The sequence below is a fragment of the Mchenga conophoros genome, linkage group LG14 (assembly GCF_057382185.1).
Source record: "Mchenga conophoros isolate Kocher_MC1m ecotype Shallow Benthic linkage group LG14, M_conophoros_male_GT1.1, whole genome shotgun sequence".
In the NCBI taxonomy this organism is placed as follows: Eukaryota; Metazoa; Chordata; class Actinopteri; order Cichliformes; family Cichlidae; genus Mchenga; species Mchenga conophoros.
The window spans coordinates 14462206-14483875 of record NC_140539.1 but is presented as its reverse complement, the minus strand read 5'-3'; the positions used below and the strand labels follow the sequence as shown (position 1 = coordinate 14483875).

General features: G+C 40.8%; 1 protein-coding gene across 1 annotated transcript; it reads right to left on the bottom strand.

Annotated features, from left to right (window-relative positions):
* Positions 1–17157: 17157 nt before the first annotated feature.
* On the bottom strand, positions 17158–19086 carry LOC146559461 (uncharacterized). The gene is made up of 3 exons (XM_085244332.1): positions 18389–19086; positions 17649–17845; positions 17158–17284 (listed from the first exon to the last, which is right to left on the bottom strand). Exons 1-3 carry the CDS (start codon positions 19055–19057, stop codon positions 17158–17160), a joined length of 993 nt encoding a protein of 330 aa, XP_085100458.1. The 5' UTR covers positions 19058–19086.
* Between the last annotated feature and the right edge of the window lie 2584 nt (positions 19087–21670).

Below are 21670 nucleotides of genomic sequence, written 5' to 3'. Positions count from 1 at the left end.
GGTGCCCCGGTCGGCTGTCCTGGCTAAGGGTTTGATCCAGGAGTTCCATCGTCGGCATCCGGGTAAGCCTGGTGGGTCGCCGGGGGGCTCCCGTTGAGGGGGGGGTACTGTCATGGTCCCCGTGCCTGCCCGGCTGGCCCTGTGTGGCTACATGTGTGTTGCTTTTGTCTCTCTCCTCTCTCTCTCTACTTGCTGCCTATGCGGAGCTCATTATGGGCTCCTGGCCTTCACCACCTGCAAGCAATCACCTGTGGCTCCTCACCTTGTTTGCTCTCGCTACTTAAGGCAGTGACTGAGAACACCTCACTGCTGGACTATTGAGTAACGCTCGTCAGTGCTACTTTAACCTAAGCCAGTTTTGAGCTCTCTTCATGAAAGTTTTCCATGTTAATTCCTGATTTCTGTATACAGATTCTTCGTGCTCGGTTTGGACACCGAAGCCTGTTCGTGAGTGCCGCAGTGAGAGTGGCGTGTGTGTGAGGTAAGGACCTTTCCAAGTGCATTGTTCTGTTCGTGTGGAGCGGAGCAAGAGAGGACACTTTTCCAGCTTCTTTCTTGTACCCCTGGGAACCTTGGTCCCCTTCACCTGTATATAGTGCACCGGGAGTGTGTAAATAAAATTCAGTTTTCTGTGATTTCAGTCTGCGCCGAGTCCTCCCTGTTCCCTCGTGACAGGTCAAGGCTACGCTACACTCCGAAAGCCCAGAAGGTGATATAAGGATGACGGCTCACTGTTTTTGTTTGTTACATGGATAATTTAAGTTCAGCTTTTTAATACATTTAAAAGAGACCTTCAACTGGCTGACTTTATTTTTAGTCATTTTTTTAAGGGTTTACAATGTGTTCATTACATAAATAAAATTTTATTTTCTCCGTAGCACTTCATGGATTTCATAAGCAACACACTATAGTTGTTTATACAAAGCATAAAGGTAAAAATAAATAAATAAAAATAAGGAAACACTGGGAGCAGCAAATACATTTTGTCATCCAAAATGAAGGTAGGTAGGTGTGTGTGTGTGTGTGTGTGTGTGTGTGTGTGTGTGTGTGTGTGTGTGTGTGTGTGTGTGTGTGTGTGTGCTGTTATCTTCATTTTGGATGACAAAATGTATTTGCTGCTCCCAGTGTTTCCTTTTCCGTAGAAACCGGGTCCAAATGGCTCTTTGGGTGTTAAAGGTTGCTGACCCCTGCACTATACCCACTGCACAGTGATGTCTTTTATAAGTCATTTTCTTTTTTCCTTCTATGTCTATTAAACTAGTGTTAACATCCGTAGGACCTCTATGTACAGGCTTTTATAATCCAAATTCATACATGATCTGCATGTCTATCCGATGTCCAGTGTTTAGTGGGTACTTGTTAAGGTGCTTATTGTGCATCTTGAGTATTGTGATTCTCTAATTTACAGTTTACCTTATAAATCTTTCTATAAACGGCAGTTGATCCAGAACTCAGCTGCCTGCACCAGAAACAGATCCACTGAATAATTAACACCTGTTATTAAACAGTTCTATAGGCTTTTCAGTTAAGATGTGCAACAACTTCAACTGATTCTCACTTTCGAAGCCCTCGATAACCTTGCTCCTCCATATTTGTCCAGTTTTCTTCATACTTAATTTGCTTCTCTTTAGCTTCTATTTTGTCTATTCCATCTGCTTCCTGGACTACTATGGGGCTAAGATCTTTTAGTTGCTCTGCCCCAAGTTTTTGAAATGCACCAGATCTGTTTCAATTTTTAGATCACATTTCAAAACCCACCTGTTCAGAAATGCATACACTTCATTACAACATGGTCTTGGTCTATTGTTACCTTGATCAATTTTACTATTTTGTAGGATATTTTTTCCTTATTTTTAAAGTACTTCCAATCTGTTCAAATTCCTTTTTTATCGGGAAGAATTGTCACGGACCCGGTTCCGGGGACTCGGGGTTCGTGAACAGTGTGGACCTTTATTGTTATTAGTGTATTGGATGTATGTTTGCTGCACTGTTCTTGTGTTCAATGCTGGTGTGTGTATGTGTGTGAGGCTGGAGGATGAAGGACAGCCACCTGCAGGCCTGATGGGTGTGGCCCTGCCAGCTGCTGGTCACGCCTAGCTTACCACACACCTGCTTCTGATCAGGATCGTCGGGGGAGCTACTTAACAGAGCGATGGAGCTTCCTCCGGCGCAGGATCGTTGAGTTAGACTCCATGTCAGTGTTTGTAGTGCTGGTCAGTGTATGCCTGCTGGAGTTGGTGCCATAACGGCTGTGTCTGTGTTTTTTCCTCAGGAGAGTGGAACACAGGACTACAAGACACACGGGGTGTGTGAAGGCACAGGGGCAGAGAGCACGGGATACCAGCACTTGGGAGAAGACACGTCACGGGAGTCGAGGGAGCACTTTTGGAGATTCAATGTGTGGTGTGCATTTACCTCACTGTAAATAAACCCACTGTTCATTTCATTAAGTCCAGCGTTTGGGTCCTTTCTCCAACATCCCCCACGGTCTGCCCCCCAGACCGTGACAAGAATGACTCACCATTCTTGTATCAACTATGGTGGACCTAATAACATTACAGTTAAAAAATATATTTCACCAATAATCATCTTTGCTTATGATCTCTTTCCATTTGATCATAGTTAGAGGTGGGGAGATCGATCCAAGTAGCGATAGTATTGATACCAACACAAGTATTGGTATCAGATCGATTCTTTTATCCTTCAAGTTCAGTATGTAGCCTGCTGAACTGTGTTAATTATTTCTTTGGAAAAAATTAACTCAAACATGCACTACAAAAAATGTCTGAAACTTTGTGTGCTTTAGAGACAGAAAAAATTATATTCCAGATCTCCAAAAACTAGAAATCAGTGTTATCGCACATCGCTAATCGTAATAAGAGAGGACTGGAAGATAAACGGCTATGAAGCAGGTTTCTGCTTGTTAAAAGGAAATTTTTATTTCCCTCTATCGCCAAAGTGTTGCACATTGGCAGTCATCTAAATGGTGGGGGTTTCTCTGTGTTATTGTAGGGTCTTTTACCTTACAATATTTATCACCTTTGGGTGACTGTTATTGTGATTTGGCACTATTTAAATAACATTGAATTGAAAGTTGAACTGAATTTCTTCTTTTGCTATCTCTCTCCAGCACAAGAAATCTACAATGCCAGTGAGTTCTTAAGAGACAAACTTCAGGCTCTATGTTAAAAATAATTATTTATTTACATTGAATTCTATTGTGGTAGTGGGGTGTAGTTTCCGGCTTAGCTGCACAAATACAGGGGATGCAGTGGAGGTGGAGGTGAGTGGTAAACCTGGTTCACCTGGTGTGCATCTTCCAGTACTTCTAGCTTACTTTCTGTTTAAAAAAGAAAAAAACAAACCTAAATAGAAAATTTTAGGGGCAAATCCAGAATCAGAATTCTAAACATAGATGATTATTATAATAGCACATGACCCCAAGAACTCTGACATAAAGCAGAACAAGTTACAATGCATTAGTCAATTGCACAGGATGCTGGCATTGTGGGAGTATGGATCATGGTGAAGTAAACAAAAATAAGTGCTGACAGTCACAGTTACACACCACCGATTGCATATAGGTAGAACAACAGGAGGAAAGGTTGTCGGTTTATACACCTGTGAATTATATCATATCTCAATTCCTATTTTTCCATAGGAAATTAGGTTGCAATGTACAGTGTCTTAGCCTAGGTCACATTTGGCTCAGTGACAGGACACATACATGTATCAGTTTAAAGTATTTTAATTTTACTAAATGTTTATATCAGGCCTTTTAGTGGCAGCATATTTTTAATACAGAATAAAGTCTGTTTTCCGCTAGCTTGCCACTTGAATTTTGTGGGTGGATGCAAAGCACAGTGGTTATGTAAGCACTATCCATCGAAGCTCATGGGATATGGTAGAGTCAGAGCTTGTCTTATGGATGTCAGTGCTTACTCAGGAATATATGGTTTGGAATCTATGCCCATTTCTTTATTTACTCAGAGAACCACTGACAGTAGGAAGTTGTAGCTCTGAACGAGTCACATGTAAAGGTATAACCAGAGAAGGGAAAAGGGGAAAAAGACACAACACAGTTTAAGAGGCCAGCAAAGATTAAAGGAAACATAATGCATGGATAAGATAGAGAAGAAGGAGAGAAGGGCATCAGGCATGTGGGGAATAGTGATGACTGAAAACCAAAAGCCAAAAACAAACATTTGGCATTTGACATAGTTCTTGAGGTTTTTGCTTTGTTCATCACCACAACTTATTCTTAATCAAACTATCAATATGAGAGTAACAGACTTTCAGCTTTAATTCAAGGGGTTTGAAAAAAGTATTTCTTTGACTATCTATGAATTACAGCCGTTTTTTAGAGGCTTGCAAATAACACAATTGACTGTGAAGCAGTTTTATGGCAAAGTGAGTCCTGTTCCCTCATTATTCCATGACATATAGAGTTAATATCAAATACTGAATTCTCAATGCAAGAAAAATTTAAATAAATCTATCAGAGTGAGCAACCAGTTTAATTGTGGCAAAATCAACAATCTGATACATTCTTAAACAGAAGAAATGGACTAGCTAGTTCAACAATACTCAAAGCCCTGAAAGACCACAGAAGACACTTACTGTTGTGACTCATTTCCTTCTTTCATTATAACCTCTTTAACATCTAGTCAAGTCACAAGAAATATAGATGATTTACAACAAGGTTGAATTCAAGAACAGGAAGCCCAGGTTAAACTCACAGAAAAAATCTTAAGCTTGTTAAATGAAGCACACCAGTCAGTATCTTTAAAAAAGACACTGAAAATACATGACTTTGTCTATAATTAATAAACACTTTATGCAGTTCTTGTTAAACTCCTTTTAATTAAAGCTAAAAGTTTGCACTTGCTTCTAGAATTTTGCTAAAAGTCCTCTGTTGTGGTGCATAACAACAAAATTACCAAAATGATGTAACTGTCTTAATACTTATGATGATGATCCTGGGTCATGTTGACCCAGCATTCTTAGTTTTTGTGTGTTTTTGTATTCTGTTCTTTATTCATGCCATGGTTCCTGGGTTGTTCTGTTAAGATGTTGCTAATTTGATTTCCCCTCGTGACTTTACCCCCTGTGTGCCCCCTCTGTGTATCTGTGAGTCCTCGTTACCCCTCCTTGTGTTTTATTCCATGTTCTCCCCAGCCCGTTATGTCTGTGCTCTCTCTCTCTCTCTCTCTCTCTCTGTGATCTGCCCCTGTGTGCTTCGTGTTTTACTTTGATAGTCTCCCGTCAGTGTGGGTCAGTGTTGTGTTTGCTCCTGCTGTGTCTCGTTATGATTATCAGTGTGACCTGTGTTCCCTGTGTGCTTCTACTTCCCTCGTTAACCCTCTGTGTATTTATGTTCACGTCTCCCTCAGTTCAGTGTCGCGTTGTCAATGTCTCTTCCCTGAACCTTTCTCTTTGGTCCCCAGTTTAGTTCTGTTTCTTTGTGAAGCCTGCAATAAAGCAGAGATTTTGAGCTTTTGTCTCTGGGAGTTTTGCATTTGGGTCCTCATCTGCCTGTACACAGCTAGTTCATGACACCTTATGGATTTAACTTTATATCTAGGGTCAGGTTTAGACTTGGAAGAAAACGCATACCTCAGAGTTAATGTGCTCCTGAATTTTTTTTTTTTTTACAGTGGCCCTGAGAGGCCAAACAGACTGCAACTTAAGAAAACACCAGCAATAAGAAAAATGCTGCAAAAGCACACAAAACACAATGGAAATAGGAAAAACAGAAATAGGGGAAAAAAGAAAACAGAAATAGGAAAAAAATTATTTCCAAAGACACAATGGAAGTGTTTCTGGGGAGACAATAACCTGACGGACCAGTTGCAGGAAACAAAGGTCATGTCCAAATTCATGGGCTGCATCCTCCTGAGGACCCGGCCTTCGGTCTACATGGCCCGGGTCCTCAGAAGGTCGGGTAGGCCGGAAGTAAACGGCTGGGGAAATTGGACGGTCTAGCCTTCTGATTAGCGTCACCACTGTCTCGGTGGAGTTTAATAAACTCAGCCGTCTGCTCCTTGCTATCTAAAATATAACAGGACACTGGTGTAAATTCTCGACCGTCTCATACTTCTGTTTAATCAGTTTTCTATTTGACGTTTAGTCAGCTGTGTAAAAACCAAGGAGGAACCCACCCGGGGGATTAATAAAGTTTTATTTTATCTAATAACTTTAATCTCAGCCAAACCGATTGACTCACGAACAAACAAAACACTGAAAAAAGCCCAACAATAACATTTTTAGGTTGTCTAAGTGACTTATATATTACGTTTAACCCGAGTAGCGAAAGTCCGCGGTGATCTGAAAACGATGTGCCGGGAGCTGTGCCGTTCTCGGCCGCATCAGTAACCCTCGAGCTCCCAGCTAGCTATCGAGCTGGTGGCTAGCAGACGTCTCCGAAAACGTCGAAGCACTTTTGCAAATATGCAATATCTTGATAAACCGAGCAGTTATTTGATGTTTACACAGCTACTTTCTCGCCTGAAAATATGTTAAAAGTTTATTTTGTGACCCAGAAAGATTAGTAAGAGTAATTTTAAAACTTAGTAGCGCCACCATTGTTGGAAACTGGAGTTTGGCTGGGCCGCGCTATGAATTCTGGGATATGGTAGGCCACGAAGGACACACCCAACCCATCCTTCAAATTCGGGGAGAAGGAGGACTCATTTGTCGGCTGCATTCAGAGGAGTCTACGAATTTGGACAGCCTTCAGCGCGTGCTGTGACGTAATCCGTCTACAAATGCGGCCTCAGGAGGATGCAGCCCATGAATTTGGACACGACCAAAATATGCTAAGAATTGCGCTGGGAGACACTTAAAAGAAGGGGAGGATTTATCGGTTTTGTGAGGAAAGAAAAAATGAGGTTAGTGTGTTAGCCCTAACCTAACTATTCACCTAAACATCCATCATCAGTATATAAGTCATGATAAAACATGCCTACCATGTTTTGAGTTCCTGCAACTGGTCCGTTGGGTTATTGTGTCCCCAGAAACACTTCCCTTGTGGTTTTTTCCTATTTCCGTTGTGTTTTGTGTGCTTTTGCAGCGTTTTTCTTATTGCTTGTGTTTTCTTAAATTGCAGCCCGTTTGGCCTCTCAGGTCCACCATACATTTTAGATAAACACTAGAGCCAACAAAACCTTTATCATTCCAGACTTTCCAGAGGTACATTCATAGATTCTCATCTGGTGCACTATGCTTTGACAAGACCATGCCATTTAGAACTACCAAAGAAAAGATCTAAATGATGCTGAGTGAAAGAAATTACCTTCTTTCAAGAACTTTTGTGACTGCATCATATGATTTTTTTTTTAAACATGGCTTTTGCACTAGACAATCAAAAAATAGGTTTTCTTTTCTCCTTTTTTTCTGCTTCCATCTGTCCATTTTTTCCACTGTAGCAAGTGGATTTATGCATGAAGGTGCATTATCTGTCTGTCTATTCATATAGTGACAATTGAATGTTCTTCTCCATTTGCATTCTGTGACTCCCTCACCAACACACACATACATCATTTTGCTAGGAATAAGTGTAAGTGGTGTTCAGTGCTCACAGCGCATACCATTACTTAACAATTACCCTTTGAGATGAAACTGCATTACTATTTATGGTCTTCCTCATTTATTTGAGTCAGGCAGCAAAATGCTGATTGCTTCTAAAACCTCACTTTGTGGCTCTGCTGAAAGTGGATTTATTGTAAGTGGTGGACTAGATTGTGTCTTTAACTGTTTATGAATCTTTGTATATGTACTGATGTGTCTTTTTGTATGTGTTTCTGTAGCCTTATAAAAAATTAATTAACCCTATTAGGAGAGGAAAAAGTGTAGTAAAGTGTAAGACTATTCAGTAGGTAGGTGCAATCTGCCTTTGTATAGAACGTAAGCTGACAGGGCAATTTTACATACCTTGCACATCATATGGAATACAATTATTCTAATTCACATATAAAACCCACTCAGTGTGCTGCTAACTTGTCATTTATTGCATAAACCCTGCTTCCAAAAAATCCATATTCTTGGAATTTATGTAATTAAAGCCCAGACACTCGAGGTATATTTGAACAAGTCAGAAAATGGTTTTAATGTTAGTGGGTAAGACACGTATCTGAGTATTTTTTCTATGTCTCTAGCCAGCTTTAAAAAAAAAAGAAAAAAAAAGGGGTTTTTATGGCTTGTACAATCCAACATTAAATACCTAGTAGGGGTGCAGCGATACACAAAATGTTCGATACTTTGGTGTCACGGTTCGATATTATTTCGATACAAAAAAAGTTCATGCTTTTTTTAATTTGTCATTTATTAAAATTATAAATATATTTTAACTCACAAGTACAGTTTTTAAATTTAATGTTGCTGAAACAACAAAGTAATAAAAAATAAATCTGATCGAGAAATCACTCATCTTTGGAAAAGAGAGTTTATGACAGAAATGGCTCTTTCAAAAATAAAAGCTATACTATACGCTTCTTCGGGGGTATATTCTCAGCAGCATATTAAACATATCAGGTCTCCATAAGGAGAATAATGTGCTAACGGCTGTCTAAATGACTCGGGTAAAGTTTGTATCATGCGTGCTTGTTGTTTTTGTCTGCTTCCACTTGTCTTTGCACTAGGATGATGTCGGAGTAAATGTGCAGTCATATTCATTCACTAGTGCTGTCAGCGTTAATCTGAAATGACGTTAATGCCACAACACGGCAAATCTCCGTTAACGAGCTACCGCGGATCGCCCCGTGCATGGGGCTGGACGGCGTCAACACGTTAACGAGCAAACTGCGCTAACGCACTAGTTCCCACCCGTGTAATTGAGCATAGCGTGGCACATCTGACATACTGTTTTACTTTTGTCCATGACGCGCTTACCTTCAGGATCATACTTCACATGAAGACCAAAATAGTTCCAAAGGCGAGATCTGAATGAGGGTGGGTGAGGTTCAATTTGCCATGTTGCAACGAGCTTAGCTTCTGTCTTGCTAGCTTGTGCTGCGCTCAGTGGATCTGCGCTCGACAGTGAAGCCTAGGCCAGTGTTGCCAACTCCTCAGTAAGGAAAATCGCTATTGGTGGTCCTAAAAGTCGCTAGAAGTTGCTAAATGACGTCATCGCCGAATTTGCATAATTGGTCATGCTAATCTAATTGTAACCTATGTTGTTGGAGAGAGAAATAACATCGTGGAAGAGACAGAGTAAAAAATGTCCTGACTGCATTTAGAGTTTATTTAGAACTACAAATTAAATTTCTTTTAGCAATTATTGTTTTTTTTAATGTCACAAGTCCAACCCTGCTCCTTTACCCGGGCTTGGACCGGCAAAAGTGACCCGAAATAGGCACTCTGGTGGAGTTACTGTGTGTGTGTGTGTGTGTGTAGTTTTAAACCTTGTGATCCACAAAACAGCATAAGAGTAAAAGGACTGCGTTACAGCACTCGCTGCTTGTTGAGAGTAAAAGCGATACGCGCTTTCACGTCTTTTGTTAGAAAAAAAAGTCGCTTAGGGGTCTGAAAACTCGCTAAATATAGCGACAAAGTCACTAAGTTGGCAACACTGGCCTAGGCGGAGTAGTTGAACGCAGATCCACTGAGCTCTCAACACACGACTGCATTGTCAGAAGAAAAGTTGATAAAATTAATTAAAAATTTTGTATTGTTCGATACATATGCGTACCGAACCGAAAGCACTGTATCGAACGGTTCAATATCGATACGAGTATCGTTGGACCCCTAATACCTAGATCTGGATTTTGTATGTCATTTTGAAGTCCTAATTTTTCAGTCTCTTCTTCTTCTTCGAAAATGTAATTTTGTGTAGTTGTCTGAATTACCATGTCGTATTGGCAGGGATAATTAATACTGAGATCATCACCATAACTTTCTCAGTACCACAAAGGGAAAGGTTTAAAAAAAAAAAAAAAACACACCACACATGCATTGCTCGTGCCTCTTTTACTGCACTGATACATGTGTGCGCATATACAGTGGGGCAAAAAAGTATTTAGTCAGCCACCGATTGTGCAAGTTCCCCCACTTAAAATGATGACAGAGGTCAGTAATTAGCACCAGAGGTACACTTCAACTGTGAGAGACAGAATGTGAAAAAAAAATCCATGAATCCACATGGTAGGATTTGTAAAGAATTTATTCGTAAATTAGGGTGGAAAATAAGTATTTGGTCACCTCAAACAAGGAAAATCTCTGGCTCTCACAGACCTGTAACGTCTTCTGTAAGAAGCTTTTCTATCCCGCACTCGTTACCTGTATGAATGGCACCTGTTTGAACTCATCATCTGTATAAAAGACACCTGTCCACAGCCTCAAACAGTCAGACTCCAAACTCCGCCATGGCCAAGACCAAAGAGCTTTCGAAGGACACCAGGAAAAGTATTGTAGACCTGCACCAGACTGGGAAGAGTGAATCTACAATAGGCAAGCAGCTTGGTGTGAAAAAATCAACTGTGGGAGCAATCATCAGAAAATGGAAGACATACAAGACCACTGATAATCTCCCTCGATCTGGGGCTCCACGCAAGATCTCATCCCGTGGGGTCAAAATGATCATGAGAACGGTGAGCAAAGATCCCAGAACCACACGGGGGGACCTGGTGAATGACCTGCAGAGAGCTGGGACCAAAGTAACAAAGGTCACCATCAGTAACACACTACAACGGCAGGGAATCAAATCCCGCAGTGCCAGTGCATGTCCAGGCCCGTCTGAAGTTTGCCAGAGAGCACATGGATGATACAGCAGAGGATTGGGAGAATGTCATGTGGTCAGAAGAAACCAAAGTAGAACTTTTTGGTATAAACTCAACTCGTCGTGTTTGGAGGAAGAAGAATACTGAGTTGCATCCCAAGAACACCATACCTACTGTGAAGCATGGGGGTGGAAGCATCATGCTATGGGGCTGTTTTTCTGCCAAGGGGACAGGAAGACTGATCCGTGTTAAGGACAGAATGAATGGGGCCATGTATCGTGAGATTTTGAGCCAAAACCTCCTTCCATCAGTGAGAACTTTGAAGATGAAACGAGGCTGGGTCTTCCAACATGACAATGATCCAAAACACACCGCCCGGGCAACAAAGGAGTGGCTCCGTAAGAAGCATTTGAAAGTCCTGGAGTGGCCTAGCCAGTCTCCAGACCTCAACCCCATAGAAAATCTGTGGCGGGAGTTGAAAGTCCGTGTTGCTCGGCGACAGCCCCAAAACATCACTGCTCTCGAGAAGATCTGCATGGAGGAATGGGCCAAAATACCAGCTACTGTGTGTGCAAACCTGGTAAAGACCTATAGTAAACGTTTGACCTCTGTTATTGCCAACAAAGGTTATGTTACAAAGTATTGAGTTGTAGTTTTGTTATTGACCAAATACTTATTTTCCACCCTGATTTACGAATTAATTCTTTACAAATCCTACCATGTGGATTCATGGATTTTTAAAAAAAAAAAAAATTTCATTCTGTCTCTCACAGTTGAAGTGTACCTCTGGTGCAAATTACTGACCTCTGTCATCATTTTAAGTGGGGGAACTTGCACAATCGGTGGCTGACTAAATACTTTTTTGCCCCACTGTAAATCACATCAACGCATCAAAATCTAGTCCTTTTTTAGACCACTTCACTTTTGATTGTGTGTTGTAAGACATTGGCTCAAACCATGCAGTATTCACAGGTGTTGCAAAATGAGTGATACACAGCAAATTCAAAAGTGTTAAATGTTTTTGTGTTAATAGTCTCCTTGCAAAAGTAGAGTCACATTCTTTTAATGTAACTGTGAGGTGTAAAATGATAGTAGTTAAAATCGAGTGTTAAAAATGAGTGTTTCTCTGTCAAATCTGGAGGTGTTAAAATGGAAACATTAACTCTTGACCTCTTAACTCTGAACTCCTAGAGGGGCTATGACACCAACAGAGTAAATTCACGGACTCCGCCCCCAGCACGGCTCCAATCGAAGCTGAAGTGAAGCCGTTTCAGAACATTTTGCTCTACATATTTGAGTTGTTTGCCATGCTTGGTAAGTCATTTTTTCAAAGATTGTTTCAATTGTTATTAGCTTTTACTTCTGTGGCTCTTTGGAGTTGAGACAAAGCTGTGTGAAAGGCATTAGCCATGTTGCTCAGTGATAGCATAACATTCTGTTTTAGCTAGCTGAAAGGTATTGTTTGCAGGCAAATACCACAGCCTTGAAAAAAAGCTTGCATGTGAATTTTCAGTCAAACTTTTGGTCAAATACACCTAAAACAATGTCTAGAATGTGAAATGTTGGTATAATGGTGCTACTTGAAGCCTGAAAACGATCGCCCATAAAAACAAAAACAAAAAACGAGCAAACAGCAGTAGCAGACGTCCTGACTGGGTTCTACGTTAGCATAGATCCCTTCAGAGTTTTGTGCACACGGTTTAGGTAAAAATTAAAAAGGTTGAGGTTTTACATTTAGTTCAGTATTACCTGTTGCCTGTGTCCTTGTCTTTTGGGAAAATACTTTACACCAGTAATGGCTCAAAGAGGATTCCTTTTTTTTTTTTTTTTTTTACTGTGCTGCAATTGTTTACTGGATTATTTGTGCCATTAATTAGTGTCAACTAATTTTTATTCAATCAGGATATGCTTGTGAAGATGGAAGATGGGGGAGAGCAGAAGTGCGTTGAAGTTCCACAAAGTGATGAATGAAGGACATGCATATTGTATTGAAGAAATAAGTGTTGAGAATGCTGTTATTTGCATTTACCATGTCAGACCTTTTGATAAACAAAATTCTAATGAAAGTGAGAACATGTATACTGTTACATCTTTCAGAAAATGTTTTGAAATTGTGGTGCACAGTTCAGAATAAATGTTTTTCAAAAACCATTGCATCTTTTTAGTAAATGTTTATTTCCAAAAGAAATTTCTAGAAGTTCAGAACAGTAAAATTCCCGCTTTTTAGAATGAATTAGAAGATAACTCTTACGTAGTTAAACTAAAATACTCTTTGAGAGTTAATATATAAACTCTTAACACCAAGTGTTAAATTATCAACTCCAGACAGATTTGGTGTTTAACACTAAATCAGAGTTAACGTACCAACTCTCCAAAAAGAGTTAAATTAACACTCTCTGGTGTGGACCCATATAGACACTTTAATAGTGTTGAAATCAAATCCGACAGTGTTAATTTGGACATGCTGGATTTGCTGTGTACCCTCATGTGTTCAAGATGTGTGTTCATTTTATCCTTTACAAATCCTCTACTTTTAACATCACCGCAGCATGCCCAAACCATCACAGGAATTGTTCAGGAATTTATTTCTTCTCTCACAAATGTTCTCCTTTCTTAGCCAAACAAGTTAAACTTAGATTTAGTCTCTCTATAACTTATTTTTTTCAGTTTTCTTCATCCTGCTTTCATTTTTTTCAGACCATCTCTGCAACTCTGCCATAAAGGCCAGGATGCTGGACACCCCTTTCCATTACTGACTCAGATAGCAGCATTTTGCCAGTATGATTTGATGAAACTGATCTTATTATTCAAGTCACCTTTTAGTAAACTAGAGATTGTTGCTCAGTTTTCCATCAGGATCTTCCTCTTTTTCTTCTATTCTGGTTTGAAGCAGTTTGAACTTGTTCTTATATAGTGCTTTTCTACTCTGAGCACTTGAAGTGGTTTATTCAACATGCCTCATTCACCCATTCGTACAAGCACTTTTTTCTGTGCTTTTCTACACTGTAAAAAAAAACGTGCTGTTTTTACAGGAAAACCCTGGCAGCTGGGGTTACCAGGGACTTCCTGTAAAAACGCTTTACAGATGCAACTTGTAAATTGATTTACAGTGAATGAATCTCAGATTAAAACTGTTAAATCTACAGGAAAAAGAAGTTAATTTCACACATAGATGTGATATATAAATACACTATTTCCTGTATCTTTTACAAGTAATAAATGCTTTTTGTGGATCCATAAACTGCAAAATTAACAGGGAAATATTGTACAAAGAACTAATTTAACATGGTAGAACTACGGTGAAACTGTGCATATTAAATGGAGCTGCTCTGTAAATTATACATAAAATCTATGCTGAATATTATATGTTTTAATGTAAAATTTTAACCATAACCCAGCAAATTTCTTACTGCTACGCCTACACCCAAACATGCAAAAATACATCTTGAGAAAACACAAGAGAGGAAAATATCACTTTTGGGAAATTTATTTTGCAGCCACATTAGCAAAATGACAGCAAATGGATCCATTTTTCCAACTAACACAATATGCAAGGCACACAGCAACTACACAATTCAATCAAAATATAGGCTATAAAAGCTGTGGAACATTCCTGCAAAGCAAGAACCATGTTCATGAAACAAGCATTTGTTAGACCCTCCACCAGAAAAAGTTAAATAACCTGTTAAGACCAATCATAGAGCACTGGGTGTGCCCCGCTAAGCGGGGTACTGTGACGGGGCACTCCCCGCTTAGAGCACTGGGTGTGCCCCGCTAAGCGGGGAGTGCCCCGTCACAGTGCTCTATGATTGGTGCACAATCATCTCTATGATTGTGCACCAATCAGAGCACTGGGTGTTTTTTGTACTGGGTATATATATGACACAATCTCACTGCACTTAGCCTAACCCTTCATTGCCCTGAAGAATTCTGTGGTGTACGGACCTCCTCTCCAAGGAAAGAAAATGCAGAGAAGACTCACTACTAGCAGGCGTTGGAAATGATCCTGACGGAAGTCGACCCTTGTGACTCGGATGGAGAAGACCTAGAAGTTCAGCCGGATTCGGACTCAGAGCTGTCTGATCAGTCTTCCGGTTAGTTTCATTTCATGTTATTTCCTTTTTCATTTCAAACAAGTAAGTGGATGTAGTTAGTAAGTTTGTTTGACCTTCCCATTGCTCACAATTTGAATTTGTTCACACTGCAGATGAGGAGACTGCTTCTCCACCGAAAAAGAGAGCTTGTTTGGGGACTGAGACAGCGAAAGATGGCACAGTGTGGCGTGAAGAACATGTGGGGACCCGTCTCCCTTTCACCCCAATAGAACCGTACACTGCAGATGGAGAGCCAACGGCTAAGGCCAGGAGAAGTATCTCGAGTCGCCTTCAGAGCTTCCTGTGTTTCATCACTCTTGACATGCTTCATAGCATTCAAGAATGGACTATTCAACATGCACAGCAAACGGAGCATGTTCATTGGTTCATGAACCTCCCTGAACTAATGGCATTTATTGCAATTGTCATCTTGCGGGGGGTTTACAGGGTTCCATCGGTAAATGACTGCTGGTCAGCAAACCTGGGAAACCCACAGATAATTGGAACTATGGCACGAAACCGCTTCCAAGACATCATGCAACACCTACGCTTTGATGACAAGTCCACCCGCAGTGATCGAGCAAAGACTGATAAGTTCGCTGCAATTTCCAGTGTGTGGGGATCATTTGTCACCAACTGCATCACGTGCTACAACCCTGGTCTACATATCACCGTTGATGAACAGCTTTTCCCATCAAAGACTCGGTGCTGTTTCCTGCAGTATATTGCAAGTAAACCGGACAAGTTTGGGATCAAGTTTTGGGTGGCCTGCGACCTAAAATCCAAGTACATTTGCAATGTCTTCCCATATCTTGGCAAGGACCCCAATCGTCCCACTGGGGAGAGACTTTCTGAAAATGTAGTAATGAGGCTGATGGAACCATTCCTAGACAAGGGCAGAAATGTTACCACGGACAATTTCTTCACATCGCTTTCACTTGCGCAAAAACTTCTTGGACGGAAAACCACCATCCTCGGCACAGTCAACAAGATTCGCAGGGAAATTCCTCAATCCACTAGACAGACAGATCGCAATGAATTCACCACTCAGGTATGTTGCAGGTCTTTTGTGGTTCTATGTTTATGTGTTTCATTGTGTGTAAAAGGGCTATGGAAATAACAATTTATCTTATTTCTTAGGTGTTTTCAACCTCTGCTGCCACGCTGACGGTGTATGCGGCCAAACGGAAGAAGACAGTCTATATTCTTAGCAGCATGCACAGCGTGGTTCAGACTGATAACACTACCAAAAGGAAGCCAAACACTGTCACCCTTTACAACAAAACAAAGTGTGGCGTGGATGTGATGGACCAGATGGTTCGGGAGTACACTGTCCGCAAAGGAACACGGCGCTGGCCAGTCGCCGTGTTTTATAACATGATTGACATGGCAGCACTGAATGCACATGTGCTGTATCAAGCATGCACCGGGACGAAGGAAAGACGGGTGGACTTCCTGGTGGAGCTTGCAAGGGAGTTGGCTCGCTCTCATGTAGCTGCGAAGAAGGCAAGAAAAGAACAGTTGCTTCGGACACAACCCTCCACACCGAGCCCTGGAAAAAGGGCCACGTGTCAGGTCAAACACAGATGCAAAAAAAATCAGGCCACTGTGTGATGTGTTCACTGCTACAGGTACACATGTGGTAAATGCAGACGACAGATACCGTGGCAGTGCCAGGATTGTGAGTGATTGCTGAAAATGTTGAAATGTACTCACTCACTTTTTATCATTATTTGTAAATATGTGTACAAATGGTTGGTTTTTTGTACTGTTTTCATCAATAAATGTCAGCAACAAAGGACATACAAAGGACATGTGTTGATTTCTCCCTAAGATGGCAAACTGAAACACTCCACTCCCCCACCCCCTCAATCACTCACCCCTACTCCCCTCCCTCCAGAATTCCTAGGTAACAACCTAATATACATATGAATGACTAGCCAATTTAGCTTCCACTTCCAGCATTTGACTGCTCTCCGGCTTTTAAAGGTAGAACGGTAGAAGCCTGGCAATCCCAGTGTTAAAACAAAAAATACATATTGTGCCAAAAATGATCATAATCACCGTGCAACGCAACACACACCCTGCTGTCACCACAACCATGGCCCTGGTCAGAAAACATCAGCAAAACCACGTGGTGAAACAAACCTACACATGTGGTCTAGAAACACTGCAGTAGCAGCATGTTGTTTTTTTATTTTCTTATGTAAATAAAGAACATTCCTACAAAGAAAGAACATCTTCATGAATTGGCTTCATGCATTCGACCAGTAAAAGGTTCCAGTACACATTGTGGAACAAAATTAACAAAGTAAAACTAACAGTCCACAGAGAGTCAAGATTTAGGCTTAGCGCCACTCGTGGTCGGCGAGATCCTTAATCAGGGTGAGGACTCGAGGGTTCACACTGAGACGACGCTTTGAGTTTTTGTTCTCTACTTTGGTTCCTTTTTCTGGGTTTATGGAGAAGAAACACCTGTAAAATAACAATCATATAAAAGTTTATTAAGTATTTTTATAATTGATCAGTTAAAATACACGTACAAAGTAAGTAAAAATTAAGTATATACATATATATATACACACAGTCATGGCCATGACCACGTTCAAGACAAAGTATAACCAAAATGCTGTGGGGAAGTGAACATAGTGGAAGACCAGGCTGGGATACGTGAAAAGACTGAAGGGTATTGAAGATGGAGTTTACCTTTATTCCTCTGACGTCTTGGATAGTTTCAGACTGGAAATCAGCAACAGCTGCGTCATATGTCTCTGGAGTGCGTGGAGGACCACAGGCATTCGGATCAGCATAAAACTCACTTCGTGTTACTTCACAGTACCTGCAAAAATATTGAGAGCAGCTGAAGTTTTCTGTAAACCCTCCTATGCAATGAGAACCCAAGTTGTCCCCAGCAATACAGTAAAGACCCCCTTTTACTGTTTCTCCATCTACATCTATTCCATCTGTCTCCAAAGATTTCAGATCTGCCAACAACTCTGAGAAAACTTTGGCTATTCCAAAACGCTTGAAGTCATTCTCAACACACAACAAGACTAAAAACATGTTATCTGTATTTGAACGCAAATGAATGGGTAAATTTGCTAATGACAGATAGACTGCAAGAAGTTTGTGCGTCTTTTTAGCAGAACCCAGGGGATTCACTACCTCAAATGAATCTTGGTACAAAATCAGTTTGAGGCTTTCCGGGTTTTCATTAAAGAACTGGTGACATTTGAAAATTTTGCCATCATATAAATCCTTAAAAATTTCTACATCAGGACCCCCAAACTGTTGTGACTGTGTATTCCTCCATAACTGTGACTCTAAAAAGCTCTTCAGGGTTTCTCCAACTGATATGTAGTAAGCACATTTTTCTGTCATGTTTTCATCCATTCCCAATGGCACTTTCTTGGGTTCTGTGTATTTAAACATTTTTTTGAATGTTTGATTTCTGGTGTGTGTTGTTCCTAGTTGTCCCTGATGGCAAGCAGAGAACAAATCTGACTCTTTAATGCAGTCACAGATTTTAGTGACTGCTTCATCTGATAGGTTCATTTCATTTTTTAGTAAACAACTTACCTTATTAATTGTGTAGGCTTGACCCAATTCGTGCACATTCTGCATTTCCTCAGCAATACTCTGTATAGTAGAGGCAGGAATTAGCAGCTGTCCTTGCAGTTTAAGGTAAAAGAGACACATGTTTCTGAGATAAGAATGACTATCCTTCTCTGGCATATCACTGGCTGAACTAGCAGATACCATGGTTTCATGTGTGTTTTCTGAATATTCTGTACTGTCATTTGGGGGCTGAGGACGAGATTCCTTGTACATGTCATCAATACCATCTGGGGAACAAGCTTTATGCTTCCTACACATGTGAGAAGTAAATGATGACTTTTTTGTAAACATTTGCTTACAACCACTTACTGGACATGACACAGACCTGCCCTCTGCAATATGATCGTTTAAGCGAGACACTAGCTCTTTCACTGTTTGAAAATGGCGGGCACATAATGAAACCGCACATTTTAAATCTGCAACAAGAGCTTTAGGAGTAGCTTGAAGTGCAGGTGCATTGTGCACACGATAAAAATGCCCCTTGAAAGCAGAGTACGTGGTGAATGTTTGGCTGCAATTGGCGCCAACACATTTAAAAATACAACAAGGCTCATTCTTATGCACTCTGCAATGTAGTACATAGCCTCTTAATGTGACCAATACCTTTTTACAAAAGACGCAGATGATCATTTTTAGTATTTCAAAAGTTTGCCTGTGCTTTTCAGCTGAACTAGCATGCTAGCGCTAGGTTATGAGCATTGGTCTAAATATCAACTGGTGCTTTTATCTCGAAAAAACGTCGCCTAGATATTGAACTTACCGTGCAGACTTTCTGACGAACAAACACAGATCCTCAAAAAACACTTGAAATCGTATGTTTCTAATTTGTCCTAACAACGTAGTTGCTGAAAGTTCAACGTTTTCTTCTCCCGTCTTCTCTCTCGTGCTGGCTCGTTAGCTATAGTCGTGAACTAGGCGCTCTTCCCCTCCCGCCCTCAAGTCATTATCCAATCAGTGACGAGCTTCAGATGCACATTCAAAATTAGGCGCGCTCAGTGCAACGGTGAGTGGCTTGAAATAGCTTACAGCTCTGTGGAGATGAGGCACCATAGAGATCCTATGGGAGGCACTGTAAGTTTGTTTAGCCTGTAATAATGAGACATTGCTGACCTAACCCAAAAAAGTATTCTAGTCTAAGTATCACATTGCAATTAAAAGAAACATGAAGAATACAAGCATTATGACAGAAGCATTACTTAGTCGTTAAATAATAATTTCTTATTGGTTACCCTACAATAGGCTGAAAATAGCCCGAATGATTTAAGAAAAAAACATGATGTAAACAATTTTAATTGTATATTTTTATATAGCCTATAAATGGAGAGGCAACCTCTCAGGTTCACAATGACATCTTCTGTGAAAACATTTTTATTAGTCCTATCCATGACTTTGCATCATTTCATGAATCATGTTAAAAGTAGGCCGAGTACATCCATGCAGTTGTAAAGTGACTTACATATAGGTCATGTGCTTTTAAGAAAAACTGACTAAAACTGTGATTTTTACAGTATTTGCATGTCAAATTAACATGATTGTTTGGTTATGAGTATTACGGTGTTTCACTGTTTTTATTCACAGTATTTGTAGTTTTAACCAATAAATTTGATTATAATCACACATTCATGTTGTAAATATAACAGGAACATTCTGTTTAGGAGGACTAGAACTGCCTAACTTTCAGCACTACTTCTTAGCCAACAGGCTTCAGTTTATCTCAGGATGGCTAAAACATACCCTCTTAGATGAACCTTGGCTAGATGTAGAACAAGCACTTTGCAATAATCTAGAGATCTCAGACCTACCATTTATCAGCTCAAACATCCAACGACATGAATGCTTTAAAAGCATCAACATCAGCTCTTCTCTGACAGCATGGTGGGAGTTTCTAAAATTGACGGCGTCTTCATTAATCCCATGCAAACGTACACCTATCTGGAACAACCCTGACATATTACAAAACAATAATATGATAAACTTTTCAGATTGGAGTGGTAAAGGAATCAAATATTTAGAACATATACTAGAAGGAACAGAATTTATTTCATTTGACGGACTAGTTACACAATATGGGATCAACAAGAAAAGATTTTTAGAATATCAACAAATTAAATCCATAGTAAAAAAGAAATTTAAACCGGGTCAAGTTGAACTACAAACACCACCAAGTGTGGTTCAATTTCTTACTCTTAAAACCCCCAAATTACTATCCAAAATATACAGAATGCTTTCTAAAACAGATGAATCAATATCACTTCCTATTGCAAAATGGGAAGCGGATTTATCAGTTAACAGATTTGCTTAAAAACCTTTCATCTAATTAGAAATCCCAGTCTTCAATTAATTCAATACAAAATATTACATAGAGTGCACTATACAGGTCATTGGATGTTCAAGATGGGCTTTACGTCTACCAACAACTGCTCACACTGCCAAACCAATTCACCGGACAATTATATCCACGCTCTTTGGTTCTGTCCACCAGTTCAGAAGTTTTGGCGCGAGATATGTGAAGACTTATCGAAGTGTCTGAAATGTAACATTCCAACTTCCCCCTTAGTGTGTTTGTTGGGCAGCTTAGATAATGTCACTTCAGAAAAGAATATCGCCCATATGGTTTTCACTGCCCTATGCATAGCCAAGAAAACAGTCCTCATGAACTGGAAAAATAAAAATAATCTTAATTCTAACCAATATAGAAATTATCTATTAGATTACATTAGTCTTGATACAGCTTCTGCCACCACATCAGATCAATTGCTCTGGGCTCCTTTGATCAGCTCCATCACCTAGTGGGGGTGGGGGGGTCATAGTTTGGTCCCGCCTTCACTGTTGTGATTGGTGTGGGGGTAGGGACAGGCTTAGGGCGTCGGGGGGTTCCCTGGAGGCATCTTCCTTGGGGGGCTCAACCCGGGGTAGCGGTCATGTCCGGTTAGGGGCTCTGTTGGCTCTCAGGTGACTGTTTCCTTGCGGCTGCGTGCAGCGGGGCTAGGGGAGGGTCTGTGCTGACGGACGTGGGTTACTGACCTGGTAGCCTGGCTGCCCCTGGGTGGGTCCGGGATGGGCGTGAGGTTCTGGGGGCGCTCCGTCTCTGGGCTGGGGCCCGGGCCGGGCCTCGGGGGCTTGGGTCCTGGTTGGTGTGTTGCCGGGGTTGTTGGCGGGTGGGTGCATGGGGGCCCAGCCCTGGAGCAGGGTGCCGCCGGTGCATCGAGCCACCTGGGGGGCTCTTCAACTGGTGGGGAAGAT